The 21238-nt window shown below is 46.0% G+C and overlaps 1 protein-coding gene across 3 annotated transcripts in view; it reads left to right on the top strand.

The window, feature by feature from the left end:
* The window catches only part of HSF2BP (heat shock transcription factor 2 binding protein), a 64989-nt gene that overhangs the window by 11490 nt on the left and 32261 nt on the right, over window positions 1-21238 (top strand). For all 3 annotated transcript variants that reach the window (XM_031460579.2, XM_031460589.2, XM_064476442.1), the window contains 3 exons: window positions 7037-7186; window positions 8910-9042; window positions 18025-18142. In XM_031460579.2, coding sequence (XP_031316439.2) covers window positions 7037-7186; window positions 8910-9042; window positions 18025-18142 — 401 coding nt within the window. The remainder of the gene's footprint in view (window positions 1-7036; window positions 7187-8909; window positions 9043-18024; window positions 18143-21238) is intronic.

The following is a 21238-nucleotide window of genomic DNA, read 5'->3' as shown; positions in this document are numbered from 1 at the left end:
ATAGGAAAATGCATGTTTTGTTGGCATTTTAGATGTAGTGCTTAAAAATAAGCCATTCTGGTAAAGTGCCAGAAGGAAGAAAATGGCTGTGGGAGAGCGGTGCCAGGTCACCAGCGTGTTCTGCCCAGACACGCGACCTGCATTAAAATATTTATTTTAATATTTTAGGTTATATTTTAGGTTAGGTTAATATTTTAGGGAATATTTTAGGTTAAATTATTTCCTATTTCCAGTTAAGTTTCCTGTTTAATCGTCCCACCAACTTAATACAGGTGGGCACCCCTACGAGTTGGCTGTGACGAGGCCCTGTCTCTTCCTGCTGTGGACAGCTGGTAGTGGCCTTTCCTGTAGCCTGCTCTGTGGTCTCTGCCCAGGTGCACAGATCGTGATGCTGGACTCTGGAAGCTTATTTTAGAATTGAGGAACCAGAAAAGAATCCAGAGACTGGATCCCAAGCTCGAGTATTGCTATTAAGTACTTCAGTTTGTGTACAAGTCGTTAGGGAGAAGGCAGAAGTCACTGAGTCCAGCATGTGAGGAAAAATCAGAAAACAGTGTGGACTCAAAGTCATGAAGAAGCATGCTGGCCGAGAAGCAGCACCTGACCCCCAGGGACTGGTCTGTGGGACAAGGGAAGCTTGGGTCATGCCTCTGTTGAGCTGGCTCCTGGTGGTGATGGAATGCCATCCATGGAAGAGGCTCTCTGGGCCTTGATGCGACCCAAGGGCTTGGGGAGGAGAGTCCTGGCTGTAGCACCTTTGAACTTGAGAGAAGAGCGGGCCAGTGGAACTGTTGGGGGATGCCTGAATTTCTTCTGAGGGCTGTACTGTTACCGTGAGGTTGGGTGAGGCTTTCTACAGAGCCTCTGCTGGCAGGCTTTTTAGTGCCAGACCGGGCTTTCCCGTGTGCGGACTTGTCACGGACGGTGCGCAGCGTCACCCCGTGCTCTCTGAGGAGCTGCGTTTCTGGGGCTCGCCTGTGGCTTCATCGTCTGTTGTTTCCTTGGGACAACATCTTTCATAGTCAATAATCTAGCTTAAATATTGACTGCTACTTTTATTGTTAAAGTTTTTGTTGAATTTGTTAGGAAGGAGTTGCTACTTTTGTGATAATATAGAATCTTTGCAACAACTTCCTGTTTATTATTTCAGGAAACTTTTAAAAGAAAAATTAACTGGTAGTATAGTTCAGTTAAAATCAGAAATGAACTCCAGAAGGATTTTGAAGGAATCTTGAAAAGTTTGTGCTTTATACTCTGTCATGATGAATATTTGTTTTAGGTAATACATTAGGGTTTGATTATTGTTTCCTTTTTAAAAAACAGCTTTATTGAGGTATATTTTGTATACAATAAAATTTGTCTATTGTAAAAGTATAGTTTGATCATTCTTAGTAGATTTATGCAGTTATACTACTATCCCCCCAATCCAGTTTGTTTTTTAAGATTTGTTTTTTGAAATAACTGTAGAGTCACAGAAAACTGCAAAAAGTCCAGGGAGGCTTAGTGCCTGTTACCCAGTTTCCCCCAGTAGTGGTCGCGTTCACAGCCACAGAACCCGGTAAAGCAGGAAGCCGACACTGGCACAGCCCACAGGGCTTGCTAAGGCATCACCAGCTTCCCTAGACTTGTTTGCATTTCGCCAGTTTTGCACGTGCTCATTTACGTGTATGCGCAGAGTGCTTTGCGGTTCTGTCACGTGTATAGATTCATGAAGTCACTTGCACGCTCAAGACACAGAGCTGTTCCATTCCCCAAAGCCCCCACCAGTGTCCCGGTGCAGCCCCGCTCGCCCACTTCCCCACGCCTGCCTCCCGGCAACTGCTGCTCCCCACGCGTTAGTGTCTCTAATTTGTTATTTCAAGAATGTCATAAAGTGAAGTAATTCAGTATAGAACCTTTTGATACTGGCTTTTTTCACTCAGATCCATCCAAGTTGTTGCGTGTATGAATAGTTTGTTCCATTTTATCGTTGCGTAGTATTCCATGGCATGGAATATCACAGTCTGTTCACCAGTTCTTCCACTGAAGGACATTTGGGTTGTTTCCATTTTTGTTTGCTGCTATGAGTAGAGGTGTCATGAGCATCTGTGCATTGGTTGTTGTGTGAGTGCATTTTCTCGTTTCTCTGGGATAAATGCCTGAGAGTGCCACCGCTGGGTTGTGTGGTAAGTGCATGTTCAGTTTTATAAGGAATTACCAAATTGTTTTTCAGAGCGGCCGGAGCCTTTTACATTCTCACCAGCACTGGTGAGAGGTCACTTCCTCCGCATCCCGGTTAGCATCTGCTGTTGTCACTGCTTTTTGGTTCAGCTGTCCTGAAGGATGTGCTGTGGTTTTAATTTGCATCTCCCTGTGGGCTAAGGGTGTTTTGGGAGCTTGTTTTGCGTCCGTCCGTGCGTTCTCTCCTGTGAAATACTTGTCTGTGTCTCTTGCGCATTTTCTAATTGGATTTTTTTTTTTTACTGTTGAATTTAAAGAGTTCTTGATAGATTTCAGGTAAAAGGCCTTTGCTGCGCATACAATTTGCGCCTGTTTTCTCCCGCTCTGCAGCTTGTTTTCATCTTCTTCACAGGATTTTTCAGAGCAGAAGTTTTAAATTTGAATGGAGTCCAATTTGTTGATCTTTGCTTCCATGGACTGTACTCTGTGTGTCATGTCTGAGGACTTTTCACCTAACCCTCGGTCCTGAAGTTTCTCTCCGTTTTTTTTCCTAACAGTTTTATAGATTTACATTTCACGTTTGTGTTCCATTCTGAGTACATTTTTGTGTAAGGTGGGAACTAATGTTGTGGTTCTTTTTTTTGGGGGGGCCAGTGGTTGTCCAGTTGCTGCAGCGCCATTTGCTGAAAAGCCGCTTTCACGTGTTTAATCGCTTGTGCACCTTTGCAGCAGTCAGGTGGGTGTATTTACCTGAGCCTGTTCTGGGCCGTGGGTCTGCTCTTCCACCAGGACCTCTCTGTGCTGATGGCTGTGGTCACACTGTGAGCCTTCACATCGGGCAAAGTCATTCTTCCCATTTAATTCTTCTTTTTCAAAATTGCACATGTTCCTTTTCCATAAAAAAATTATAACCTCAACTGTATCTACAAAAATTCTTGCTGGAATTTTGATAGGAATTGTGTTACATTATATAGAGATCATTTGGGGAGATTTGATATCTTTCTTATGTTGAGTCTTTCGATCCCTACACAGAGTATGTCTTTTCGTTTTGTGTAGGTTTTTAATTTCTTTCATAAGCACTTTGTAATTTTCAGCATACAGATTCCATACAGGTTTTGTTAGGTTTTTACCCAAGTATTTAATTTTCTTTGGAGCAATTTTAAACCGTGTTGTGTTTTTAATTTTGGTTTCTACTTTTTTGTTTTTAGTATAGTGAAATGAGATTGCTTTTCGTGTTGATCTTCTATCTTGTGATCTGGCTGAACTCACTTATGACTTCTAGTTTTTTTGTAAATTCCTTGAGGTTTTTTAATATAGACAATCATGTCATCTGCATGTAGGGTCACTTCTGTTCTTCCTTATGCTCTGCATAGCTTTTCTTTCTTTCTCTTGCCTTATCACACAGTTTGGAACTTCCAGCACTATGTTAAATAAGAGTGGTGAGAGCAGACATTCTTGCCTTGGTCTTCATCTCAGTCTTCAACCATTAGGTTTGATTTAAAAAAAGACAGGCTTTGTTGTTTAGAGAAGTTTTAAGTTTATAGCAAAACTGGGTGGCAAGTACAGAGGTTTCCCATACGCTCTCTGCCCCTTATGCGCCTCCCGTGCTATAAACATAAACACGATTTTAGCTGTAGGTTTTTTGTAGATGCTTTTCATCAAATTGAGGAAGTTCTCTATTCCTAGTTTGTTGAGAATTTTTATCATGAGTAAATGCTGGATTTTGTCTGATTTTTTTTGTTTGCTTTTTAGGTTTTGTTTGTTTGCTTGTTTTGTGGGGTAGGTAATTAGGTTTATTTATTTATTTTAATGGAGGCACTGGGGATTGAACTCAGGACCTCATGCATGCTAAGCATGTGCCCTACTACTGGGCTATAGCTTCCTCCTTGACCAATTTTTAGAATGTTTCCATCACGTATCTGTTTTCGGTTAGTCCTTGTTCTCTTGCCCAGCCCTTAGGCAACCACTGATCTGCTTTCTGTCTCTATAGATTTGCCTTTTTTGAATATTTTGTACAAACGGAACTGTACACTGTGTAGTCTTCTGTGTCTGGTGTAGTGTTTTGGAAGCTTGTTCATGTTAGCGTACATTGGTTGTCTGTTCCTTTTCATTGCTGGGTAATACTCCATTGGATGGATAAACCACATTTCATTATCCGTTTACCAGCTGATGAACATTTAGATTATTTGCAGTTTTTGACCATTGTGAAAAATGCTGCTATGAACATTTGTGTACAAGTCTTTGTGTGGACATGTTTTTTAATTTTTCTTGGGGGAGATACCTAGGAGTAGAATTGCTGGGTCGTATGGTGAGTATATGGTTAACTTTCTGAGAAGCTACTAGCTGTGTGCCACAGTGAGTGTACATTCTGCACTCCACCCAGCGATGTGTGATGGTTCTGCTTTCTCCGTATTCTTGTGAGCACTTGATGTTGTTGGTCTTTTAGATTATAGTGGCTATAGTGGTATCTTGTGGTTTTAATTTGCATTTTCCTCTCAACTAATTTTGTTGAACATCTTTTCATGTGTTTATTATCCATTCATGTATTTTCTTTGGTTACTAAGTGTTTATTTAGCTCTTTTGCCTCTTTTTAATTGGATTGTTTTCTTTTCGAGTTGTAAGAGTTCCTTATATATTCTGCAGGCAAGTCCTTTTTGAGATATAGAAATATTTTCTTTTAGTCCATGGCTTTCCACTTTCTGATTGGTGTCTTTTGAAGAAAGAAAGTTTTAAATTTTGATGTTCAATTTACAATTTTGTAGTGGGTTGTGGTTTTGCTGTGCTGTCTATCTGATAAATATTTGCCTGGCCCAAGATGACAGAGATTTTCTCCTAGAAACTTTACATGTAGGTGTGTGATTGATTTTGAGTTGATTTTTTCCACATTTGAATATCTAGTTATTTTAGCATCTTTTTTGTTTTTGTTTTTGTTTTAGCATCTTTTGTTGAACAGATTACTTTTTCCATTGGATTGCCTTGGCAACTTTGTTCAAATTGATTGCCATAAATGTCGGTGTTTCATTGATCTCTGTGTCCATCCTCATGCCAGTACCGCACTGGTTTGATTCCTGTAGCTTTATTACAAGTTCGCTTTGAAAATAGGTGGTGTTAGTCCTCTAACATTGTTTTTCTTTTTCAGGCTTTTTTTTTTTTTCATTTCCATGTGAATTTTAGAATCAGATGATCACTTTTGTGCAAAAAAGCCTGCTTAAATTTTGATAGAGATGGTATTGAATCCATAGATCCACTTGGGGAGAGTTGCCATCTTACCAATACTGAGTCTTTCAGTCCCTGAACATGGTGTTATCTTCCCATGTATTTGGATCTTTTTCTTAATAATGTTTATAGTTTTTACTGTAAAGCATTATTTTTATTTATTATTTTCTTAAACTAATTTTCTTAAATTTATTCCAAGGTATTTTCTTAATTTTGATGTTATGGAATTTTTTTAAGTTTCTCTTGATATTATTGTGCTGTTTGTGCAGCCCTGTGTCAGGCCATGTCTGTCTGCAACCACCAAATATGACCATAGAAGGCAGTTCTGATGGTCATTCTCAACAGTCCTGTGGTCTAGTGGAAAAACCGCCATAAACAGACTAATTGGAATGCAGCCCACTTCAGTTCTGAGAAAAGCTGGAATTCTGAAAGGAAATGCTGTGATACAGTTTTGCGTGTGTCACCATTGCCTGAGTGACTGAAGAGTGAGTCTTGGAACCAGGCTGCTATTCTGATGAAGTCAGATATTAAAACCCAGAGTTTATAAATCGCATAAAGCAGTTTTAGGATGAGTCAGGCTCAGCGACACTTTTCTCCTAAAGTAAATGTGACTCTACGTGTGAATGTGTATGCAGCTCTGTGCACCAAACGCACTGTCCCCGGGTGGGCGTGAGCGGGCCACCCTGGGCCGAGCCATGGAGTCAGCAGAGTTTGATCTGTGGGCCGCTGCTGCGTTTCTAGCCCTCGGCGAAAAGCCCCTCTGCTGTAATTGTCCTGCGCTCACCTCTGTGAAAGGACACCTGAAACCGCATAGGCTCTCCCTGTGGGCCCTTGAGCTAATTATACTTCTGTATAAATGACTTTGGGTTTTTCTGTTTTTAAGTTTACCTGTTGTTAAGTAAGGAAATGCTCTCCTGTTTTAAGGGAACTTCAGGCTGCAAGGAAGAGAGAAACTGGTGGTGGTGATGCTTGGAGGGGTAAGAAGCCTCGTGTCACCTGAGGCCCACGTGAAGCTGACCCTTGGTCAGGGTGACATCAGGAGGACAGCTCCCTTGCGAGGAGCCCTGGCTGAGACTTGCTTCTCAGAAGCTGCTGGTGGGAGGTTGAGAAGTCTTATCTGGCCTCCATGTTCTTGTTACGCTGGTGCTTAGCTCGCTGCGTCAGGGCACGCCTGGGGGGCCCTTCCTTCTCCCCCTCCCCGCCTCTGCTCCCGTCTTCCTGCCTGGGCTTGGCTGTCACGTGGCGCTTTCACAGTGCAGGGCCGCTTGGCGGCTGCAGGCTCCTTCATTAGAACTGTTGCTCTGGTAGATACCGCTTCCTTCAGGTGTGCTAGCTGGTGCTGGTCCTGGGTGTAGCCATTGGGATCTGAGGTGCCTCACTGTTCGTCTTACTTGAAAGAAGACGAATTCAAGTCTTTGGCAGTATTTATAAACTCCAGTGCAGTACTATGTTCATTTCTATGAGTGTTCTTTTTGCCTCTGAAGTTTTTAAAAAATAAGGAATTTGCCTCTCTAAGGGCTAGTATTCACTTACCAACCGTTTTCTATATTCTGTGTGTATTCCTTTTCTTTAAAAATATCTTGGAAAGAGGAAACACAGTAGAGATATTTCGAGGTTGAATGCTATTTATTTTTCTGATTTTATTTTGTTTTGCTTTCAGGAGAAACTGGCTCTTCGACAGCAGCTGAATGAAGCCAGGCAGCAGCTCCTGCAGCAGGCAGAGTATTGCACGGAGATGGGAGCAGCTGCCTGCACCATCTTGTGGGGCGTGTCCAGCAGCGAGGAGGTGGTCAAGGCCATCCTGGCGGGGGTAAGGCGCCCTGCTGCCTGGCTGTCATCGGTCCGTGCGCATGTAACCGCGCGGCTGCTGAGGCACTGCGGCTGCAGCTGCTGCTTGTGCTCATGGAATCGTTGTGGAATAGCAGCCGTGCAGGGTTGTGCCCTGCTGCTCTGGGGGATGTGTAAACCGAATACAGTAAGATCCCAGATTCTCTCTCAGCATCAGTGTGGCACTTGTGCAGGTAGCTCTACTTCAGTATTATTTCTTGACATTTAGGTGCATTTAATACATAAATGTACATATTCCATAGATAGTGTAGTATTGAATTGACTGAATGTTACGTGTTATTTAACATACACATGTTGATAGCATGCGTGCACACACACATCAGGGAGCTTCACTGACGAAGAGAGATTTGAAATGAACCTTGGTAAACTTGAATAGGCAGCAGTGGAGAAAATGAGGAAGGTCACTCAGGAGGAGAGAAACAGCGGAGTCAAAGTCGTGGAGTGAGAAGTCTGGAGTTTGTTCTAGGGACAGTTCATGGGCCATTTGACACAGAGTGCAGGGTTAGTGTGGTAAAGTCGTAGGGAGATGAGGCTTAAAAGGTAGGGTGCAGTGTAGTTTTGGAAGCCCTTAATGCCAGGTTGATGATTTTATCCAGTGGGTGGTAGGACTGGATTCCTTAAGGGTTTTGAGTCAAAGAGTGACAGGACAAGAGAAGAATGTGGGGAGATTAACCTGACAGGAAGTGAGGAGGGGGCACTGTGGGTGTGGGGACGGGACAGGAGGACTACTCGGGAGGCCAGCCCAGGGGACCGGGCAGCACCCCAGGCACTGGGGGCCGGGAAGTGGGAGAGCTGTGTGGTTGAGGCCAGAATGGTGGCTGAGTGGCCCCTGCAGCCGAGAGGACAACAGGAGCCCCAAAGAACTGTGCTTTGACTCTGGGAGGACGGGGGGGCCTGACCGGGAGTAAGGTGGTTGGCCGGAGGCCAGTGGTGCGTTACTTGTCACTCGCAGAAGTAAAAATGGTGGAGACGCTAAATGTGTTTTTAAGTTTATTGACCTTTATTGAGGTATAACTAACATACCATAAAATTCATTCATTTATAACTATACAATTTAGTGGTTTTTAGCTAACTTGTAGAGTTGTGTCTTAGAATATTTGTATCACAGTCCAGTCTTAGAACATTTATGTCAGTCCATGAAGTTCCCTTGTGCCATTTGCAAATGCATTGGTTTTCAAACTGTTCCTTAGAACCCAGCCCCCCAAGGAAGTGCTTTCAAGGTTCTGCATACTTGGAGATACTTCTTGCCGAGGGATGAACACTTAACCCGCCCGATGCAGCTGCTCACAGTCTTTTACGTATCGAGGTTTCAGTTAAGACTTTGTTTCAGAAACAGTTCTGCCAAAGGTGTGAACACCTCTGGGTTCATGCCTAGAGCAGAGAACGTATTTTTCTAGTGTATCTGGGTGAATGCATCTCAGCACTTCTGTCATTGTGTAAATGTGAGCTGTTTCCTGTAAGTATTTTTATTTTACTCTTTCTGTCAGTCTGCAGGGTGCTTTTTCTACGTGCGCCAAACTTCTTTCTTCTGATCTTTTCAATGGGAACTTTTAATGAAGGAATGGATTTAAAAATATTGCTTCTTTGGTTAGAACTGAAGTCTGTCTCCTGTGTCCTGCGCTTTGAAAGTGTTTTCCCACTGGCATCTGTGAAAGGGTGTAATACTTTCATTTCTAAACTTTCAGGATAAAGCTTTGAAGTTTTTCAACATCACTGGTCAAACAATGGAGAGTTTTGTGAAGTCACTGGATGGTGATGTCAAGGAGCTGGATTCTGACGAAAATCAGTTTGTTTTTGCTTTGGCTGGAATCGTAACAAGTGAGTAGTTCTTTTCAAATGTAGCGACTTTCGGAAGTGTGCTGCAGACCAGCGGTCACAGTCGCGGGTGTGTGCGCATGATCTCCTCTCAGGAACGCTGTCAAGCCGGCTCCTGCCCTGGCGAGTCTGACTCAGCGGGTCTGGGAGAGGTACCGGGAGTGTGTGTTGCGGGGCAGCACCCCGGGGATTCTGATCAGTGTCGGTGAGTGAGAAGGACTCCTCCTGGGAAACAGTGGGTGAGCCTGCGTGTTCTGTTCCGCCTGCGTGACGGCGTCAGGACAGAGCTGTAAGCTCAGCCACTTGTCACCGGGAGCCATCCCCATGTACCGTCTAGCTGAAGTGACAGCCTTATGCTGAGCCGAAGTGAAGCTCTTGCTGCTGTCTTGGTACTGTAATTAAAGAATTCCAAAACCCTGAGTTGTCTCTTTCGTGAAGTTCCCCCCAAAATTATAGTTATAGTTAGACAGAATTCTCTGGCAAAACTGCTGAAAGGATAAAGCCAAGTGGCCAAGTACGTGACGCTGCCGTCCCAGCGTAGCCGGAGGCGGCGAGCGCGGGGGGCGTCGGGCTCGCTGTTCTGTAGTCAGTGGAGCTGTTCCGTGCGGCTGCCTGCCGTTTCTACGTAGCTCTTTCGTCTCTGCTGTGTCCTGTGCTGCTCTTGGGCTGACTCTGCTGTGAAGGAGAGAGGAAATTTTGTTTTTCCTCGTGGCGTTGTCCTTCATCTGCTGAAACCCTAATGAAGTGGATCCCGCGTAGACCGTTTCTTCTTAATCCCTTAAAAATCGGCGCTGTTCTTCTGGGGCAGAAGCTGAGACCCAGGTGGTGCCTGGGCCGGTCCTGGCTTAGCCTGGCTGGCACGTCAGTCTTCTGCAGGAGGGCCTTCCATACTTCTGCTGTGGCACCTTCAGTGGTGGAGGCTTCCATTGCTCTACCTTTTAAAATTGCTTTAAGGTCTTTTTTTTTTAGTAGAAGGTATTTGCAAATTTGATGATTCAATTTTCTACTATTTGCAGGTGACCTCAAAGGTCTGTGATGTGTGTGATTTTTCATTCTGCTGAGTTGGGGATTTGGGCTGCTTGCATGGCCAGCTGGTGGGCAGTGGTGGGGCAGTGGCCAGCGGGTAAGGCCAGCCTGCTGCCCAGTGTACGAGCGCAGCTTGGCTTTGTTTCTCCCCGCCCGGAGGGGCTCACGTGGGAACCCCCTGAAGAGTCGGAAAGTGGGCACTTGTAGTTCCCCCTTACACGTGATGCGTTCGCTGGGACGATTGCACCCCGCAGTGGTGGTCTATAAAAGCGCTGCTCCCCAGAGGCCTCGGGGACTCACATATCCGGATGCCAAGACTCTAGTCCACAGGGAGGCGGCATTACCGCAGAGACCGCGGTTGCTGTCAGGTCCTCTGCTTCTAAAACAGGATTCTTTTAAAAAAAATTTACACACAATAAATTAACCTATCACAATTTTTCCGTCACCTTTTTATGGTTCTGCAGGTTTTGTCAAATGCATTTCGTCACGTAACCACACAGTTAAGGTGTGGAGCGGCTCCATCGTGTCTCCCACCTCTCCCCTTCTCCCACTGTCTTCCCTTTGCAGTCAGCCCCTCTGCCCGCTTGTCTGCCCAGGCAGTCGCCCGTCTGGTGGTTTGTTGTACCTTTTGACTGAATCTTTCTTGCTGGCCTGTGTGGCACCCAGCGTCTGCCCCCGGCCAGCAGGCGCTTGCCTCACACCTCTGCTCACAGCACCTCCTTTCCTTATTTTTCGTGTCAGTTGGTCAGTCTTCAGCCTCAGTTCTCTGATGTGTTCAAGATGAGTTGTGTTTTTTCAGATCATCTACCCTGCCCCTTTTAAAGAATAGAGGTATAGCTCGCTCCATTTCCTGAATCCTAAGCAAAAACTGGGTGTCAAGGATTTGTTTAAACATTGATGTTGTTAAATTTCTTACTCACCCATAGTCACTGTTCTTAATCATAGGTTAATATGGTATGAAGGGTCTGGATTTTTAGGCCCAGAGAGTCCACTTCCCAGGATGTAAAGTCTCCGGACTTTACTTCCCTCGTCTGCGGAGTGGAGTAGTGTTACCTGCTGTAACCGCGTGGCACGCTGCTGTGGCTGTTTCTGAGTTGTGGGGGGCGGGCAGCACGCTGTGTGGGCAAGGCATTGTTTGACATAGAGGTGCAGTTATTTTCAGTGACTGTTACACGTGGACAAAAAGGAACTTAAATGAAGATGGCAGATTGTTATCACAGCCCTGTGAAGATTAACTTGCCTAGCTTGCAAGTGGAAAACCTATTTTTCTAACTACTTTTTCTGCTTTTTGGTGATTTGAAAATCATAATTACATTCCTTGCCCCTTAATTCTGAGTTCATTCATTCAAACGAGGTATTAGGTAATGATCATAGAATCAACACGACTGATTTTTGATAATTCACGGCAGGACTGGATCCAGCTTATCTTTCGTGGACGAGATAGTCCCGCAGAGCTGGTAGCAGAGCAGCTCTGTGTCAGTGGCCTTGTGTCACTGCTCCCCGCCCTGCTCTCTCCTGCTCCCCGTCCCCCTCCTCCATGCACGCTCCCTGACACGGGGAGCGGTGGCTGTGTGAGAATGGAGGCCAGTGTCCACTTCTGCTTCCATCACTGACCAGCCTTGTGTTCTTGAGTCTGTGACCCTCAGGAAAAGACTTCTGAGAAAAGACTCTCAGGCCCCAGATGATGGTTAACATCTGCCCCGGCCCTGGATGTGGGTGGGTCTGTGTGTGGGAGAGCAAGTTGCCAGATCTGTGCCGTGACATTTAGCCAGGCTTCTGTCACCTAGTCCAAGCCTGGAGTGAAGTGTCAGCGCTTGGGCATTTGGGTGTTTCCGCTCTCTGGCTGTTAGGGGTAGTGCTGCTGTGAACGTTCGTGTGCAGGTTTCCGTGTGAACATGAGTGCTCAGCCCCTGGGTGTGCTTGGCGGTGGAAGTGCTGGGTCACGGGGCAGCTCTGTGTTTAATCTTTGAGGAACCACTAGACCCTTTTCCGCGTGGCCGCACATTCACCTTCTGGCAGCTGCTCTTCCCTAGGTCTGCAGAACGTTCCAGCTTTTCTGTGTGTGGGGATCTCTGTTGTCGCTGGAGGTGGCTGGTTGTTTGAGCTCCAGGAGAGATCATCAGGGACTGTGTGGACCCTCGCACTGTGGTCGGGCCTCCTGGAAGGTGAGGCTGGCTGAGCGGGAGCTGATTTTCAGTGTGAGCACTGACCACTGTGATTTCATCTTGGTTCTGTCTCTGAATCATTCATCGAATCAGCTTTCAGGACAACAGCCGAACGGAAGCATTTAGGACTCAGGGACAGATGTGGGACAAGTATAAGCTAGGCCCTAGGAGGACACCCTGGACTGGTGACCTGATCGAGGTCATGACCAGCTAGTGTTGCCCCTTTTCCCTTATGGATCAGACCCCTCAGCGGACAGCGCTCAGGTGGCTTGGGAAGGGGCGTGTCCTCTGCAAGCTGTCTCCCATCGTGGACACTTGCACTGTAGAGAGAACCGAGGCTGTCTGTCATCAGACAAGTCTAACAGGTGCTGGGCTGAGGGTGTTTTGCTGACGTACTGTTACGTCAGAAGGAGAAAGTAGTACTATTTCATAATTGATTTGAGGGAAAGTGCTGGGTATTTTTGGTTAGCAGTTGGGATGGTACCGCACGTGGTGCCACCAGGCTTCTAGGTGATCCTGGCACAAGGCATGAAAACCATTGAATTTAGCTGAGTGGCAGTTGCTCTGAAACAAGGAGGCAGTGAGCCTTGCCTCCTGGGTTAAGGGACAGGCCCTGTGAGGCGGTGGGTCTTTGATCAGTGCTGTGTCGTTGAGTTCATGTCCCTAGAGCAGTGCTTCTCAAGCTCAGCAGTAGAATTCTCTGTCAGGAGGGGTGTTCTGTGCATTGTCGGGGTTTAGAGACACGCCTGGACTCTACCCACTAGAGGCCAGGAGCAACCCCCAGCTGTGACAACCAGGAAAGTCTCCAGATGTTGCCAAATGTCTGCTGGCAGCAAGATGATCCTCCTTTGCTACTTTGAGAACCTGTGCCCCAGAGCGTGGCCTTCACCTGCCATGCACAGAGACAGAGTGGTGTGTGACACTCGGGAAGAACAGAGGTGATTGTGGAGAGAGATTTTGAGATCACCGAAGGCGTTGTGGCTCCTGTGCCCCGGGCATGTTTGCGTCTAGTCATGTGGAGGTCTTCCTAATTCAGGGCAGTTTGGTGTCTGTTATCCACGGTATCCAGTTAACCACAGGTACAGGTTGGGAGAAATGAAAGATGCTGGGAGTCTTTCTTTCCTGAGAGTGCGGTTGAGTGTAAAGGGAGAGATTCTGAGCAAGTGGCGAGAACAGGAGTTCCGCTCGCAGGTGAGCCGTGGGGAGGCGGGGGCTCCTGCTTCCCTCCTGGTGGATCTGAGGTCAGCGCATTTGGCTGGAAGTGAAACTGTGTCACCATAGGCTTTGCCAGTGATTTTTCTATGACTGGCTGTCCTCACAAAGTGTGCTCATTCTGCAGTGGAAACTTATCTAACCTGGCGAGGCAGGGTTTACGGGCGAACATGCCAGCAGATTGTAAGCGGTGTGGGAACGGCTCCCAGGAGCCTCTCTGACACTGCAGAATGACAGCAGCAGGCGGAGGGCCTTGCTTCCTTCCTGCCAGCTGACCCTCAGGCTCTGGCTGCTTCTCTCTGATCGGACTTCTCACCACAGAAGCCAGGAGAGAAACTGGATTCTAGAAGCCACTTCCCAGTGGGACTGGACACTCCCTCCAGCTCTGAGGGGGGCTTTCCATAAATAGTGTACAGAGGCAGTTCCCAGACTGAGATTACCCATGGCCTTTGGCCTACTCCCACCCCGACAGCTAAGTGATTGACTTGATAAGAAAGTACCACAGCACATGCAAAGGAAAGAACCCAAACAGTAAAACAGGGTCATAGTATTAATAGAGCAAACTTGCTTATGTTTATTTCAAAAAAATATGGCGAATTAGTGCTACAGATAAGTGGTTTATAGAACACAGGCCCAGGATGAGCAGTAGAGACTGAGTAACCCAGTGAACGGGGCTGTGTGTCCCTACAGTTACTCCTTCTTAACAGCTTTATTGAGATACAATAATACACCATACAGTTTGCCAATTTGAAGTATATAATTTGATGGCATTAGTACATATGCTATGCATCACTTTCCATGATCAGTTTTAAAGCATTTCATCACCCCAAAAGAAAACCTGCCAGCCTCCGCCATTCCCCAGCCCTGCCGTTTCCCTGGCTCCAGGCAGCCACTAAGCTGCTTCTGGACTCCAGATTTTTCCTGTGCCTGACACTCCGTATAGTGGACCCATAGAGTGCGGTCCTTTGTGACTGGCTGTTTGTTTGCTTTGTTCACTTAGCATAGTGTTTTCAAGGCATTTATGTCATAGCGGGTGTCAGCGCTTCATTCCTTTCTGTGGCTGAATAGTACTCTGTTGTATGGCTACCACATTTATCCATTTATCAATCGACGGACATTTGGGTTGTTTCTGTTTTTTGGTTATTGTGAATAATGATGCTGTGAACATTTGTGTACGAGTTTTTTGCATGGACAGGTTTTCATTTCTCTTGGGTATACAGCTCGGAGTGGGCTTGCTGGGTCATACAGTATGGCTTTAACCATTTGAGGAACTGTCAGACCATTTTCTGACATTGACTTCACCATTTTACATTCCCACCCGTGCTTTTTAGTTATTTTTTTGGTTAGAGCCATCATAGTGGGTATGAAGTGGTATCTCATCATGGTTTTGATTTGCATGTCCCTGATGGCTAATGATATTGAGCGTCTTTTCATGTGCTCTTTGGCCATTTGTGTATTTTCTTTGGAGAAATGTCTATTCAAGCTCTTTGCCCGTTGTAAAATTAAGTCCTTTATCTCTTTATTATTGAGTTGTAAGGGTTTTTTGTATATTCTAGATACCAGTCCCTTGTCAGATACACGATTGCAAAAAGTTCTCTCATTTTGTGGTTGTCTTTTCACTTTCTTGATAATGTCCTTTGAAGCACAAATGTTTTAATTATGATGACATCCAGTATAGTTTTTCTTTAGTTGCTTGTGTTTTGTTGTAAAACTAAGAAACCGTTGTCTACTTCAAGGACATGAAATTTACTCCAATGTTTTTTTCTAAGGGTTTTATAGCTTTAGCTCACACATTTTGGTCTTTGATTCACTTTGAGTTAATCTTTATGTACGGTGTGAGGTAGGGGTCCAGTTTCATTTCTTTGCATGTGACTATCCAGTTGTCCCAGCACCATTTGTAGAAAAGATTTTTCTTTTATCCTTTCTCCATTCAGTTGCCTTGATACCTTTTTGGAAATCAATTGGTCATAAATTTGAGTATTTATTTCTGGACTCTTATTTCTGCCATTGATCTATGTGGCTGCCATTATGCCAGTACCCTGTTATTATTTCTTATTGTTGAAAATAAGACAAAGTTATTACAAACTAAAGCAAAAATATCAGACATACTATACTTCAATTCTTTATATTTTTTATCAGAAAACATAATTCACACTAGTTTCGTTTCTTATATAATTACTATGGTAACCTCTAGAAATATCTATAAACTTCAAAGAAAAATGAGCCTACAAAAAATAAGTACATTTTAACAGAAAATTAAACCAACAATCGTTTTTAGTCCTGAGGTTGACTTTCGTAAGCATCCCAGACAGTCTGACAGACACTCGAGTTATCAGTGTACGAGTTTATTCACATTTATTTCACCTCACAATTTGCTCTTCAGTTATCGGCAGTCAGTGAAATGCAGGGCTGGCATTTGCTGTCCTAGTACTGGATACGTGATACAGGGCTCCATCTCCCGGTAAGGTTATTGTGTTTGTTGCTGGTGCCTGCTCTGATACCATGTACCTTTGCTGTGTAGTGTTTCTTCAGTGATGTGTTAGTGATGTTCCCACTGTCTACTGCTATGTAACAAACTGCCCCAAACTTCATCTTTAAACAGCAGTCATTTATTTTGCTTGCAAACCTGCAGTTTGCTCAGGGCTTGGCAGGGATGATTTGCTGTGGCTCTGCTCTGTCTGGGGCCTCAGCTGGGGTGACCCAGATTGCTGAGGGATGGAACAGCGAGGGGCTGGTGGATGTCCTTCTCTCCTCTGTGGTCTTAGGGCTTCTCCACCGTGTGCTTTTCCTGTGGTCTCTGCACCACAGCAGCCTCGGGAGAGTCAGATTGCTTTTCTAGCGACCCAGGGCTCCTAGAGCAAGTGGCAAGAGACCAAGGTGGAAGCCGTCAGGCTCCTCTCCACCTTTCCTTGAAAGTCACGCAGCAGGTCTGATGTGTTCTGCTAGTTACACATTGAGTCTTAGGGCAGGAACAACCCAAGGGTCTGCAGAGGCACGGTCTTGGGAAGTCGTCTCTGGAAACTACCTACCAAAATATGTGGCTGGAATGTAAGTTTTCCTGCAAGGTTCCAGTATGTATCTTAACATGAAAAATGTTTTCCCCCCAAAAACTACCTTAAAATGATCTTCTCTCAGCTTATGACGCCAGATGCTTCATTGTCCCCCCCGCCCCCCAAATATTTCTTCAGTCGAGGTAGAGTTTTACGTGATAGAAAATACACTCATCAGGTTCAGATTCACTGAAGAAAGGAGGTGTCAGTGAAGGGGTCCATCTTCAGCAAAGTTACAGCTGCCATAAAATTATATACCAGATGAACAGCACCGATTTACGAGGCAAACTTGGTGGGAAGATAAGCAGAAATGGGAAAAGAAATGTTAGGTTTAAGAGATTTTAACGTACCTCTTTTGATCCTCATCAGCTTAGAAAAACAAAAATAAATAGGAATATCCAGGATCTGAGTCTATAAAGTTGATCTGGTTGCATAGATTAACTTTTATAGTATGACTGAAAAATTATGCTGAATACTGGAATTTGACACAGCATTGTAAAATGATTATAAATCAATAAAAAATGTTAAAAAAAACTTTTATATTCTACCATCAGATACAGTTAATCAGAGGCAGAACAGGTAAGTGATAAAATTCATCCTCCCTCCTGGACAATTATTAGTAAACTAAAAATAGAACAACACTTTCTTGAAGGAGAGAGGACATCCGCCAGGACCCCCGTCAGACATCACGTTAACTGAGTTAGGAGACGCGTTTCCATCGAAGTCAGGGGAGGAGCCAGGCTGCTGCTGCTCTTCCACGCTGGCTGGCTCGTTCGTGTTAGGGGTTTTAGTCACTTTGAATCATGCTTTACTGTTAGACCTAGCTAAGAAGAGTCTTACCAACACACACATAAGTGTTTTTGGATCACCGATGTGTCCTTCCAGGTCCTTGGGAATGTTGGTGGAGCATTAGCTGCAGCTCCCTGGGGAGCCCGTGTAATGACCGGGTCTGGTCTCCACGCTGGTCTGCAGGGCCTCAGGCCTGAAGAAACGTGATACTGTTGACCATTACAGGATGCACAATTCAGAAAAGTTTTTTTTTTAGAATCAATTTTCATACTCTCTTTTGACCTCATGATTTCAGTTTGGTATTGTGGTTCAAGCCATTAGGATTTCAGTCCCGGGGCTGAACGTGGGTTTTGGTGTCCTGGTCCCAGATGAAGCAATCAGCCCTCACCTTCCACTTGGACCCTGACTGCTCACAGCTGTTAATCCAGCCTTCTGCAGCCCGGCGCCCGCTTGCTGTGCTGTGCTCAGGCTGCGGACACGTTAGGCCCAGTGCTCTGTTCCACCGCCGGGCACTTGCTGATCACAGAGGCCGTTGCTCACTGTCTCCGTAGCTGCTGTCACTGTCAGTCACTCCGTCTGGGCTGCCCACCCTGTGGACGACACTGCTTAGCGCCTTGTCGGCCGTCTGCGTTTCACTAGGTCTGTGAGGAGAGAAGCAGCAGCAGCCGTTCTGCCTCGGACAGGCTTTTCTAGGCGCTGAAGCCACAGCGATTCTGACGCTTCGTTTTCTCTTCCTGTTGCAGATGTTGCTGCCGTCGCATGTGGCCGGGAGTTCCTGGTTACCTCAAGCCGCGTGCTCTTGGACACCATCCTGCAGCTTCTGGGAGACTTGAAGCCGGGACAGTGCACCAGACTCAAAGTGTACGGTGGATAATGTTTCAAAGTTCATGTTTAGCTACATGTTAGTTAGCATTTGCAGGTTGGACCTCTTTTTCAAGTAAATGCACTTAATTTGGCTATCGTCCTAAAAAATAGAAGAAACAGATTTCCTGGAGAATTAAGGGATGCACTCTTTTCAGTACTATTTTAGGAAGATAATATAAACAGAAGGAACGTTCTCACCTCAGGGCAGTGGGTGAGTTCCAAATGCTGTCACGGGCACTTCACGGTGGTCATAAAACAGGTGCTTGTCGTGGCAGCACCCCACTTCCAGGCGTCAGAGTCCATGCTCGTTTTCTGCTGCTGTGGAACAAATTACCACAGCTTAGTGGCTGAAACAACACCCTTGGTAAGGTCTGTAGGTCAGAGGTCTGAGCGGGCTTGATCAGGTTTTCTGACATGTCTCGCAGGGCCAGAATCGGGGCTCTTTTCAGGAGGCTCTGTGTCAGAATCTGCGTCCAGGGGTGTCCAGGTTGCTGGAAGAATCCAGTTCCCTGTGTTGATAGGACTGAGGTCCCTGTTTCCTTGCTGGCTGTTGGATGGGGCCACGTTCAGCTTCCAGGGACCCCACCCCATCTTCAAGTCACAGCAGCTCACTGAGTCTTTCTTACACTCTGGAAATTCTTGGGTCTCCTCTTCTGCTACCAGCCAGAGAAAACTCTGCTTTTATTGGGCTTGCAGGTTTAAATTTGGTGTAACTGGGCAAATACCCTTTGATTAACTCAGAGCCAGCTGGTGAGTAACCTGACTTACACTGCAGGGTCTCACTGCTGTGCCCAGGTGGCTTAACACGGCCAGAGGGTTATGTGTGCAGTCCTGGGGGTTAGGGCAGGAAATTGTGACCCGTTTTAGGGTTCTGCTCCTGCATCATTTATGTTGAGCGTTTGCTTTGACTTCTTGGAGTGCTTTATGAAACAGCTTCTTTAAGTCTTTGTCAGGTATGTCTCACATCTGTGTCGTCTTGGCCTTGGTTTGTCTTGATTGTCTTGACCCACACGAGTTGGGATTTTCCCTGTTTCTTCACAGGCTGGGTAACTTGGATTGTGTTGTGAACACTTGGATGTTGTGTTTTGAGACTCTGGGTCTTGTTTAAATCCTGTGGGAAATGTGGATGTTTTTGTTTCAGCAGGAGATCAGCCTGGTTGGGTTCAGTCACAAGTTCTGACCAGCCTGCACTGTTTGTGGCTTCCACATCAGTCCCATTTTTAAAAAACCTTTGCGGTGACATTGGGTCTGCCTCTCATGTCTGTCACTGAGACTGGGGTGATGGTCGACACTTTGGTCCCCAGAGTCTTAGATGTGCTGTTTACCATCAGGTCTGCACAGATGTAGCTTGGGCTGAGGCCAGGAGCCTGTAAACGCCCTTGTGGGGTCCCTCTCCAGAACTCTTAACTCCCCACACATCTTGGTACTTGGGAGCTCCCCGGGGCTCCCCTTTCAGTCCTTCTCCTGGAATCCGGGGTTTGTGTGCCTTGAGGTGTCACCTGCATCTGTGGCTCTGCCCATGTCCAGGGCAAGCGGGAGCGCAGTGGATCACAGCCCTTCTGGCGGGGAGGAAGGTCCCCTCACAGAGTTTGTTACCTGGGGACTCCCACTGCCTGTGAGGTCCCTGCCAAGAGGTCCCTCTCCTACGCCTCGAGCTTGAGCTGGAGGTCTTCTCCTGGTGCCATCTCTGCGTGGGTCACTGCCACTCTTGGACTTGGGGGCTGAGTGGTAAACTCATTGCTGGTTTGGTGGCTCTTGTAATTCTGGTCTTCTTCTCAGTCCACCTGCTAATGTTGGCTTCTCAGGGCTCTAACGTAGCTGCTCCCTGTATTTGGTTCAGGATTTATAGCTGTGTTCAGAGGAAGGAAGAGGGCAGGTGCATTTACTCCATCTTACCTGGAACCAAGCTCTTCAGTCCATTAGTGTTTTGTGCTAACAGGTGTATGTACATGAACAACATGGCTAATACAGGACGACATATGACTGTCATAGTCTTGTGTATATTCTTACAAGTTGTCTGTGGATCTGCTTGATTCCTCTTAAGTAACTTACATCAAAGAAAATGTCATGTTTGGATTGTCGTCTCACTGCTGATGGACATTTAGGTCACTTTTAGCTTTTACTCTACAAGTATTACGCTGCAGTGAAAACATTTGGTAAGTGTCTCCTTGCTGACCTGTGTGAGAACCCCTCCAGGAGTTTCCCAGAAGTGCAGCATTTGAGAAGTAGGACATGCACATTTCCAGTTTTATAAAATGCTGCAAATTTGTCACTGAAGTACACACTTCCACCCATATGACATCAGTGTTCTGTGTTCCTGCACCCTCATGCACACTTCATTATTATATTCCTATAAAGAATACTTGTATTATCTATCCACGTCTGTCTGTCTGTCTCTAGATTTAGCTTACCAGTAAGGTTGAGACTCTTCACACATCATACTGTGAGTATTACTGTGAATTACCTGTTCATGTCTGTTGCCCATTTTCTATTAGGTTGTATTTTTCTTAATGATTTGCTGTCACTCTTTGCATATTCTGGATACTAAGCCATCATCTCCTTTGCTTCTGTGTCTGTACACAGTGTTTACAAGAGCAGCCAACCCCCTCCTCCAGGTTGCAAAGTGAGGCTTTGTGTGAGGGCTGCGTCTCTTCTAGCCTCTCTGGCCCCAGCGTGCAGAGCTCTCTGCCTTTTCGTCCTAGTGAGCCTTTGTCCATTGCCGTGGGTGATGAGGAACCGCCTGCAGAGACATTTGCTTGCTTGCTTGACAGTCACGCCAAATCTTCAGGCAGCCAGTGATCTCAGCACCCACCTGTGCTCCCTCCCCTGTTCACTAGTCCTCTCCCCACCTCCTGCAGGTGCGAATGACTTGAACATCTTTGTTGGTGACTTGTGCAGCAGTTAATGTCAGGGTCGTTGGCCTTTCTCGGCTGCAGAGATGTTAGGTGCTCTTCCCTGTGAGTAACCCGCCCTGCAGCCACGTCCTGGATGTTGGCACTGTGCACGCGCTTCAGCCTCTGAGATGGAAGCTCTGCCGTGTACCCCAGATGCCTTCCTCTTGCTCGACTCCTTTTTCCCCTCACTCCTCCCTTC

The sequence above is a fragment of the Camelus dromedarius genome, chromosome 2, assembly GCF_036321535.1.
Source record: "Camelus dromedarius isolate mCamDro1 chromosome 2, mCamDro1.pat, whole genome shotgun sequence".
Taxonomy (NCBI): Eukaryota; Metazoa; Chordata; class Mammalia; order Artiodactyla; family Camelidae; genus Camelus; species Camelus dromedarius.
Note: the sequence above shows the minus strand (reverse complement) of the source record. Positions and strands in the feature narration are given on the sequence as shown.